Genomic DNA, 10,856 nt, shown 5'->3' on the forward strand with positions numbered 1-10,856 from the left:
GACAGATATCTCAGTAGCTGTCCAGAAACATGAAGCTCCCTCCTAGAACTAAGTCATCAAGGCCACAAATGTTTCACCTTTAGAATGAAATTGAAAATCTCACCTCTGATAGCCACCCACCCACACAAACAAAGAATGAATATTTCCTTCCAGCTGGGGGATGGTAAGGCAAATGTGTGTCCTGTGTCTTTCTGTTAAAATATATCTGCTGATTAGGGCTGTCAATTAATCACAGTTAACTCATGCAATTAACTCAAAAAAATTAATCATGATTAATCGCAGTTTTAAGCGCACTGTTAAACAATAGAATACCAATTGAAATGTATTAAATATTTTGGATGTTTTTCTACATTTCCATATATATTGTATTGTAAGAACATAAGAACAGACATACTGGGTCAGACCAAAGGTCCATTTAGCCCAGTATCCTGTCTTCCGACAGTGGCCAATGTCAGGTGCCGTAGCGGGAATGAACAGAGCAGGTAATCACCAAGTGATCCATCCCCTGTGGCCTTTTCCCAGCGTCTGGCAAACAGAGGCTAGGGTCACCATACCTGCCCATCCCAACTAATAGCCATTGATGGCCTATCCTCCATTAACTTATCTAGTTCTTTTTTGAACCCTGTTATAGTCTTGGCCTTCACAACATCCTCTGTCAAGGAGTTCCACAGGTTGACTGTGTTGTAATTCTGTGTTGTAATTGAAATCCAAGTGTATATTATTTTTATTACAAATATTTGCACTGTAAAAATGATAAACAAAAGAAATAGTATTTTCCAATTCACCTGATACAAATACTGTAGTGCAATCTCTTTGTCATGCAAGTGCAACTTACAAATGTAGATTGTTTTTGTTACATAACTACACTTAAAAACAAAACAATGTAAAACTTCAGACCCTACAAGTCCATTCAGTCCTTCTTCTTGTTCAGCCAATCGTTAAGACAAAAAAGCTTGTTTACATTTGCAGGATATAATGCTGCCCTCTTCTTATTTACAATGTCACCAGAAAGTGAGAACAGGCATTTACATGGCACCTTTGTAGCTGGTATTGCAAGGTATTTATGTGCCAGATATGCTAAACATTTGTATTCCCCTTCATGCTTCGGCCACCATGCCAAAGGACATGCTTCCATGCTGATGATACTCGTTAAAAAAATAATGTGTTAATTAAAGTTGTGACTGAACTCCTTGGGGGAGAATTGTATGTAACTCTGTTTTACCCATATCCTGCCATATATTTCATGTTATAGGAGTCTCGGATGATGACCCAGCACATGTTGTCCTTTGTAAGAACACTTTCACTGCAGATTTGACAAAACGCAAAGATACCAATGTGAGATTCCTAAAGGCAGCTACAGCACTTGATCCAAGGTTTAAGAATCAGAAGTGCCTTCCAAAATCTGAGACAGTCCAATGCGGAAACTACAGAACCTGAACCACCAAAAAGGAAAATCAACCTTCTGCTAGTGGCATCTGACTCAGATAATGAAAATGAACATGCGTTGGTCCGTACTGCTTTGGATCGTTATCGAGCAGAACCTGTCATTAGCATGGATGCATGTCCCCTGGAATGGCAGTTGAAGCATGAAGGGACATATGAATCTTTAGCGCATCTGGTACGCAAATATCTTGTGATGCCTGCTACCATGTGAACGCCTGTTCTCACTTTCAGGTGACATTGTAAACGAGAAACGGGCAGCATTATATCCTGCAAATGTAAATAAATTTGTTTGTCTGAGTGACTGGCTGAACAAGAAGTAAGACTAAGTGGAGTTACAGGCTCTAAAATTTTACATTGTTTTATTTTTGAATGCAGTTCTTTTGTACATAATTCTACATTTGTAAGTTCAACTTTCATGATAAAGAGATTGCACTGTAGTACTTGTATGAGGTGAATTGAAAAATACTATTTCTTTTGGGTTTTTTAAGTGCAAATACTTGTAATCAAAAATAAATATAAAGTGAGCAGTATACAGTTTGTATTCTTTCTTGTAATTGAAATCAATATATTTGAAAATGTAGAAATCATCAAAAATATTTAAATAAATAGTATTCTATTATTGTTTAACAGTGAGATTAATCGCACGGTTAATTGCGATTAATTTTTTTAATTGCTCGACAGCTCTAGTGCTGATCAAATACTATGGTGATGAGCACAGCATTACATTTGGAGAAAGAGAAATTACACGCAATTTGTAAGAAAAATCGAGGTTGGATTTTAGAGCTGTTAAGCTTAACAGTGTAACTTTAACTTGTAAAGACAAAAGTCTCTTTGCTCTTAACACTTTGCTAAGAGAAGGACATCTCAAACTACCAGGCTGGACTTCCCATGTATGGTTTCAGTTTCTATCTTCAAACAGTATAACATTTCCTCTGTAGGTCACTGCTGGTCCTGTTCTAACAGGCAATTGTACTGTGTGTCTGTCCATGGTATTATATCTCAGAAGGCGGCAGCAGAGAAGTGGATATGGAGGATGAGGATGGATACACCATTTTAAATTTTCGTTCTAGGAATCCAGCCTTCACCCATGAACCTTCAGGAACAAACAAAGGTATCACACCGCCTAAAGCTCCTGATGTTCCCAGTGGTAAGATATTTGCTAGGGATTTTAGTGAAATGGTAGCAATGCTATTCTTAATCTTGAGTCTAGTCTACTGTTTAACAACCAATTTTTCTAAATGATCTAGAATCAGAACGTGTACTCAGATTGCCTGGAAATTTGCTGAGTGTTACAAGGGCTTCGCATAGGGCTAGTGATCCATATTTGGGGGCATTTTGGGGAAGGGGTTCCTCAGATATGACATTCCTTTAAAAACACCAGGTCACATCAGCATTTTACAGTTCTTATAACTTTTTTGCACGCTGCTGTGACTTCTTTCCAATCATGTGCGCTCTAAGTGTTTTGTTGCACTCTGGCCTTTAAACAGTAACCAGTCTGGGAGTAAAGAATTAGGCCTGGTCTATGCTTAAAGGTTTTGCTGGCATAACAAGATTGGTTAGGAATGTGGAAAAATCACAACCCTACTAGTAGGGTTATACTGGCAAAAAAGTCCTTATGCCAGTAGGGTTGCCACCTGTCTGAGATACAGAAAAAACAGACACTGACCACCCCTGCATCAACAAAAAGGGTTCTAGTGCTAGCGATAACTAATTATTACTAAAAGGTTTTAGAGAACCATTTTACACACACAAAATAACAGTGTATTTTGATGTTTGTTTTTTCTTACCTTATCCTAACACAAACCCTCATTCTGGACTATGGGGGTGTGAATTGTAGAGTGCTCCAACATGTCCTAAGTGTGTGTGTGTGGGGGGGGGGACCCAAAACACAAACAAATGAAAAAAGGGCACATGAAAACTTTTAACTGACAAGGCAATACAAAATCAGGCCAGAGCAATCACTCTAAATGCTGGTGTAGATTATTCCATTCAGGGAACTGGTATAAATTCTGAAAAAAAGCACTCTTTTACTGGTTTAGCTACATCTACACTAAGAGGATTTGACAGTATAGCTGTGCTTTGTGATCTATGTCATCTGAAATGTGCAGGGCTGATTGGCTCTTTGTCTGGAGATTTGAGTTGTGTAGTTAATGAAGTGATCTGTTACAGGACGTTCCTTCTCTTAGGAGAACTCCTGTTTTGCCTCAATGCATAAATCACATGGTATTTGTGTTTTTAAAAAATCTACTCTCAAGCGCCGATTAAACTAGCTGGCTGAACATGATAATCTAAACCAGGTTGTATTGTTTGCTAGGGACATGATTTCCATGACAAAATCTTTAAAATATCTTGGCTTTTTCACTTCAAAAAGGGAATGATGGTCTCTGTCACCTCCATTAACCTGGTTCTAAGCAAGCTCTCTGTACGTATCATGGAGTATAGGGGAATGACTTTAAAAAAAAAAGAAGAACAGGAGGACTTGTGGCACCTTAGAGACTAACAAATTTATTAGAGCATAAGCTTTCGTGGACTACAGCCCACTTCTTCGGATGCAAAGAAGTGGGCTGTAGTCCACGAAAGCTTATGCTCTAATAAATTTGTTAGTCTCTAAGGTGCCACAAGTCCTCCTGTTCTTCTTTTTGCGGATACAGACTAACACGGCTGCTACTCTGAAACCTTTAAAAAAAAACTGCTTTTAGACTACAGCATTTGTTAAATATTAAATAAAAGTTTGAAAATTTTGTATCTTTTACTCATTTCCATGCATATTTTCTGTTTACCGCAACAGACAACCAGCCCTATTTACATGTTTTGCTATATTGCTGTCCCAAACAATCTGTAAGAGCCATGTATCTTTTCTAATGAAGAATAAACTTCATAATAATTAAAATATTATTCATCATAACTTTTCCCTTATTGTCTCTCAAGTACAGTTATTACTTTCTTATTTTTGGCCATGGCAAAACCAAGACTGTCTATTTTTTGCCATGTCAAGTAACCAATGTTAAATGTAAGGATTGTCAACAAATAATATATTGATCATCTGAATTTATTTTTTTACCCCAGGAGAATTTCTACTTTTTGTCAAAAACCCCAAACCTGAAAACTTTCATCAAAAAATGGAATGGTTCCAACAGGAAAATCAAAACAAAATATTTAGTTTTGAATTGGCTAACCCATGATAGAATATTTTGGTTTGCTAAACCAAATCAAAATGTTTCGACACTTTCAGATTGAAAACTTCCGTTTTCAACTAATAATATTACACCAAAAATTTCAGCTGAATATTTTTGATTTTCAGTAGATCTGGGCAGTTTTCCCATGAGTTTTCAAGATGTTAAAATTTTTCCTCTCTCAAAACAAGATGACAAAGTAAAAATCTGAAAACATTTCTTCAACTGATAACCCAGAAAAAAATCTAATTTGTTCAAATGCAACATTTCATTTGAATAATCTTGGAACATTTTGTTTTGATTTTGACTTTTTAAAAAATGTTAAACTTTTTTTAGTATAAAATTTTTAGTATACAATAAATATATTGTCCTATTTTGACAATTTTAAAACTTTTTTCAGAGTTGTTTGTTTAGTTAGATTAACCAAAACTGACCCTTTCTTGGGAACAGGTTCAATTAAATGACAGTTTCTAATTGAAAAATGTTTCATTGGCTGATATTAGAACTGGTCGGGAATTTTCTAGTCTCCGCATGATGTTTCAGTTTTTGAGTATTCTATTTTTTGATACAGAGGTTGGCGTTTTTCATGGAAAATAAGAACTTTACATCTATTCAGTAGAAAACCCAAATTTCCATGTAAAAAAAAAGTTATGCATTTTTCAACCTTCTACACTAATTTCGCTAATGGCCCAAATTCATTTTTGCTATAACTGTACTGAAGACAAGGGCATTAAGCCAAACAGAAGAGCAGTGCAGTGGGCTGGGAGATAGGAGGCGAGGGTTATATTCCCAGCTCTGCCTCTGACCTGATGTATGACCTTGGGCAAATCACTTCACCTGTTTCCCCTCTCATCCTTTGTTAAATTTAGATCCTAATGTCTTTAGAGCATGGACTGCCTCTTACTTTGTGTTTGTACAAGGCCTAGCATGCTAGGGCTCTGATTTTGGTTAGGGACCTCCTGTTGTTGGTTTAACACAACAATAATAAATGGTATGTTGTGATTGGCCTGTTTACTTCTAAGCATGAGACTGGATAGGAAGCACCCTTATAGGGAGAAGGGTGAGCAACATAGCCAAATCTCATGGGGAGTGGAGTTGGTAGGTACTGATATTTGGTCACTGGCAATTATGTGGGCTCCTAGCTTAGACAGGTACAACCCAAATATACTCCAGAGTGACACTAGATTCTCGTCTTTCTGTTCACATCTCACTTTTCTTTGTTAGAATCCATCCCTTTGCCTTCCAAATGGCGATGCACAGCACTGATTTTGGGGATCCTCTGCCTGACGCTGCTGGTAACAGCAGGGATCTTGGGTATCCAGGGTAAGTATTTACAAGGAAAAAGTCTAAGGGACAGATTCTGCACTCACTGGCACTGATGAAAATTTGGAGTTAATGCCACTGACTACAGGAGAGAGATTCTATATTTACTCCAGTGCAACTGAGAGCCATTCTCCTTATAAAACTATTTAATATAGTTCAGTGATAAGTAAAAATTCAAATGCAGAGGGGTGACTTTCACCCTAAATAAATATGGTTATATTTTATTATACAATGATCCTCTGACCCACACAAAGGGTGTGGAAACTACCTATATCTGCCCAGCTGGGAATTCCACTAGCATAGGGTAGCATCCATCATAGCTCTTCCTTGCAGACCTCATGAAAGTGTGTGTCAGGGGCAGGCCAGCTGTTCCTAGATGGCAGATGTTCTCTCATAGGCCCTTCCCAGCTGAAGGAGTTTAGACAACCCCTGCAGGCTGCATATCTGGCATAAAGCTAGCTGGAGAATTGGGCAGCTGTAACCAGCTCCTGGGCAGCAGATGGCATTGGCAGAAAATATGTGCCCAGGTAGAGTGGTTTATCAAAAATATTTCATAATAAATAACACATTTTTATTTTAAGAATGCGGCAGTTGTTTTAAAGTCCTTTTGGCGGCAAAAAGACTATGAAAGAAACTTCTGTTTCTCATTCCTCTATAATGCTAAAGTTTGTATACTTACTGTATTTTTAAGAGCAATATTGTATTTTCTTATTCTGCTTTTAAGTGACTCAGGCATCACATTTAGCAAGTGCATCACTGAAAAATCTCTCACAGCAGCTAGAATTACTCCAAGCCAAAAATGCAAACCTCTCAGAGATTCTCCAGCAGCTGACACGTGACGGAGGTAACCATGTGGTGGGACCAGACTAACCTGAGATCTTCCTTGATCAGATAGCTGTTTTTTAGACAAGGGAAATGCAGTAAAGCTAATCTATCTAGACTTCATCAAAACAAGATGGGTTAGGTAATATCTTTTTTACTGGACCAGTTTCCTCAGTGAGAGAGAGAAGATCTGTTAACTCTTTGTTACAACCTTTCACTCTGTGGGGACAGCAAGGACTCAATACTTCAGGGGGCATATGCATCTTCTGGGAGGAAGCAATCACTTATCTTTCTTATCCGTGATTGCTTGGAGAATTATGGAGCAGCACTGGCAAATTCCCAAGGGAATCCTCTCTAGTAATATTGAGATAAAAGAAGATCTGAAAGTTGGGTAAAGGAGGGGTGTGTGTGGAATGTTGTCAACATAAAATCTACAGCCAAAATTCTTAGAGAAAATCAAGAATGTGACTGGTGTGGCCAATATGGGTCCTGAACCACCGGAGAAGCTTCAGTCCACCAGGACTTGTTGACCACATTACCTTACCTGATATCCAGACATCCATGAAACAGCAAAATTGGGAAGCTCATTATAATTTGATATTATTCTTGCACTGGATTTTGTAAATCCACTGACAACTTTTCACTGGATAAGATTATCCCATGACAAATTCTGCATGCCCTGCATGTGGGGAGACAGCTTTGTCTACAGACCTAGAAGGCCCTGGCACATCTAGAAACTTTGATGCTGTGTCTAACCTTGAAGGTACATCAGATGTCCCAATATACTGAGGTTAAAAATATTTCTACTAATGTGAGTCAGAAGTCTAATATATACAAATTATCCCTCATCTCAGTCAGTTCCTTGTGTCAGTAGGGACTGAAAAATAATCTGTGCTATATAGATAAAATTCTACTGCTGCTTCTAGATTTCCCATGACTTCATTTATTATTCCTTTGCAACATTTACATCTTTCTCCACAATTGTTCTTTTAATAGTAAAATGATTTGGCCTGGCCACATACCGCAGCTCTTAGATTTCAGAGTAATTAGATACCGTTGGGAAACTAAGCTAGTGATATAGATTTGAGGGCTTCATTTAGGAATAAACAATCAAATCGGGAATAACTGGCTTGGCAGTGGTACTGCTGGAAAGGATGTAGCAGTTATAAGTTATGTCTACACCGTGTTAAAAGACCTGTGGCTGGCCCATGTCAACGGACTCAGACTCACGGAGCTTGGGCTGAGGGGCTATAAAATTTCAGTGCAGACGTTTGGGCTCCTGGATGGCAATGGGAACATATAAGTCTAATTCTAACCAAGAGAATTCAGTTGTACACACCCATACCCACCCACCCATGCATATTTAGTGGGATATGAGGCCTCATGGTAGAGCAGTGGTGACACAGAACAGCCAGTACGTTACACAATATTCAGTATTAATCAGCATCAGCCATGAGCACAGAAATATGTATTCTCTTTTCAAGGCCACAAATGCAACCTTTGCCCAGAGAATTGGTTCTGGTATGGACAAGTCTGTTACCACCTGTCTACTGAATGGAAAACATGGCAAGGAAGTAAAGATTATTGTTCTTCTCATGATTCCAGACTTCTTAAAATAGAAAACAAGGAAGAACTGGTAATGTCTTTTCCTTCTTCACTTACTGTAGATACCAAACGAGGAATGAATGCGGCAATGGGTGTAGGTTTTATATTGCATGTTCATATTGCCACTGATAAAATGATACCACCTATGCATTGTATTCTTGGTCAGAATCAAGGGAAACTTGGCAGACAATGCATTACATTAGAGAAGGTAATAAAAGACATTTAAAAACTGACAGAAGGAATCAATGGCAATGTAATGTGAAAGGTCCTTCAAACCAGTGCTTTCCACTGCCACATAACAGATGTGAGTATCTCACTCTCCTATGACCAGCAAAGGCCAAGAGTGCTCAAGCGCTGTGGCTGCTTACTATCATTAACCAGGGGAAACACATCCAGTCTTCAGGTATCCATAGGTAGAAGGGCTGTAGCTGTAATGTGAGCTCTTGAATTCTTTGCATCGGTCTTCATGGTTGAGGATATGAGGGAGATTCCCAAACCTGAGCCATTCTTTTTAGGTGACAAATCTGAGGAACAGTCCCAGATTGAAATGTCATTAGAGGAGGTTTTGGAACAAATTGACAAACTAAACAGTAATAAGTCACCAGGACCAGATGGTATTCACCAGGGAAGACACTAGGGAGGGGCATGAATGGTCACATGCCCCTCCCCAGATGCCTTGGGGGGCACATTCCAGAGGGGGTAGGAGTGAAGTTGTCCCTGTCCTGTCCCGCCCACCAGCTGTGCTCAGGCACCTAGCCTGCCTGCTTGAGCTTTCTGGAGTCGCTCTTCCTGCTGCTGCCTGTGATTAAGAAGGGGAGCTTCTTTCTTGCAGCAATGGGGCAAAATGAGAGGGCTCAGGGGAGGGAGGAAAGTGAGCAGGGAGGAAGGAGGGTCCACCAAGGACACTGGGGATGATCCTGGGGATAATGGGGGGGACGGGGAGGCAGCATAGGCCAGGGCTGAGGGTCTGGTTGGGGGAGGGGCAAAGAAGGAGCCATGTGGCCAGCCTGGATGGGTGTCGGGGGGGGGGGGGGGGGAGCAGCAGGGCTAGGGACTAGCAATGGGGGATTTCTGTGTGAGAGAGAGGTTTCTTGGTCTGGGTTCCTCTGGCCACCCAATAAGCTAGACGGAAATCCCTGATGTGCTTTTAGCAATGCACAGGATTCCTTTAAAGCCATAAGGGTAGGAAACAGGTATTTTACTTTAAATAAGGCCCTGCCTAAGTTCCAAATATTGCATGAGTACAGAATCAGACTCATATTTCACTTCTCATGTGATCTGGGCCAGCCTACTAGTATCTGGTGAGCCCTTAAAACTCCAGTGCATTCTCCAAATGTTTGTTATGTGTTGATATTAAATTCAAAGGAGGGAGAGAAAGATCTTGTGGTTAAAACACTGACTTCTCTTTATAAGACCTAAATATTATTATTTTGCCACAGACTTCCTTTATGCAAGTTGCTTAATTTCTCTCTGCCTTAGTTTCCCTATCTGTAAATTCTTAGCTAAGAAGGGCATTTGATAATGAACTTGTCTGCAAAATTTTGGAAGAATGTGCTATAGAAGGACAGAGTATTTATTAAAATATTAGGAATGAGACTTTAAAGAATGGGTGCTTAAGATAGGCACATAGGGCATTATCTTGCATCACTGAACTCAAGGATACCATTGCCGTTGATCTCAATGGGAACATGATCAGAGCCCTAAATCCTTATAGAGGTTCCTAAGTAAGTGTCTCAGTTTTTCAAAGCACCCATCAGTTTCATTTTTGAAAAATTGGGTCACTTATTTCGGAGCCTAACTGGGGCGCATATTTAAACGCGGGGTGAGGGGGAGTCTTGGTCTGTGTGTCTGGAGGTTATTGCCTTCTTTGAGGCAACAATTATTGCTCTTCGGGCATTTTAAAAAAAATCTGCAGCCAACACTTGTAGAACATTTAAAAGCAATTGTCATGCAAGGGTATGGAACTGAGTAACTGACATGTGAGCCATATCAAGGTAACTTGGTGCAAGTTATTCATTCTTCCTTGACTATGAATACATTTTACATTTGAGTCATGCTTGCAAAATTGTTATGAAAATTTACCAGCGAAGGCACAAATTCTACTAACCTGAACTTACAATATTTTAATGAAAGCAATATTTTACTTGCATACCCCCCGCCCCCACCCCCAAAAATTATTTACCATGCATGCATGTTTTGCAAGGCAGACACAAGGCAGACTATGGGAAATGCTTCAGGAATGAGTGCTGATTAAGTTAGCAGTTCCAGAGTTTTGTGACTCACAAGTGGCACTCCCTAAATTAGTAGATTAGGGCCCAATCCTTCAAACATTTCCACACATGTGCAACGTTATTTCACAAGTAGTCTTATTGAAATCAATTAGAGTAGTGATATGGAATGCAGCTAATGCTGGTACATTGATTACATGTCTGAGTACTATTTGCAGTGATTGTACAATATGGTTTCAATCTAAGGACCCAATTCTGCACT

At 39.4% G+C, this 10,856-nt stretch overlaps 1 protein-coding gene across 1 annotated transcript; it reads left to right on the forward strand.

Moving 5' to 3' along the window:
• The first annotated feature begins 2,411 nt into the window (after positions 1 to 2,411).
• On the forward strand, positions 2,412 to 8,829 carry LOC101946216 (C-type lectin domain family 1 member B-like). The gene is made up of 3 exons (XM_065571895.1): positions 2,412 to 2,590; positions 5,841 to 5,939; positions 8,246 to 8,829. Exons 1-3 carry the CDS (start codon positions 2,470 to 2,472, stop codon positions 8,590 to 8,592), a joined length of 567 nt encoding a protein of 188 aa, XP_065427967.1. The 5' UTR covers positions 2,412 to 2,469; the 3' UTR covers positions 8,593 to 8,829.
• Positions 8,830 to 10,856: the final 2,027 nt, after the last annotated feature.

The sequence above is a fragment of the Chrysemys picta genome, chromosome 1, assembly GCF_011386835.1.
Source record: "Chrysemys picta bellii isolate R12L10 chromosome 1, ASM1138683v2, whole genome shotgun sequence".
Classification (NCBI taxonomy): Eukaryota; Metazoa; Chordata; order Testudines; family Emydidae; genus Chrysemys; species Chrysemys picta.

Excerpts from the sequence above, each read along its gene's own strand:
- LOC101946216 (XM_065571895.1), top strand. The coding sequence starts at position 2,470 with ATGGAGGATGAGGATGGATACACCATTTTAAATTTTCGTTCTAGGAAT. Across the intron at positions 2,591-5,840 it reads AGCTCCTGATGTTCCCAGTG|AATCCATCCCTTTGCCTTCC; the intron begins GTAAGATATTTG and ends TTTCTTTGTTAG. Across the intron at positions 5,940-8,245 it reads AGGGATCTTGGGTATCCAGG|GCCACAAATGCAACCTTTGC; the intron begins GTAAGTATTTAC and ends TCTCTTTTCAAG.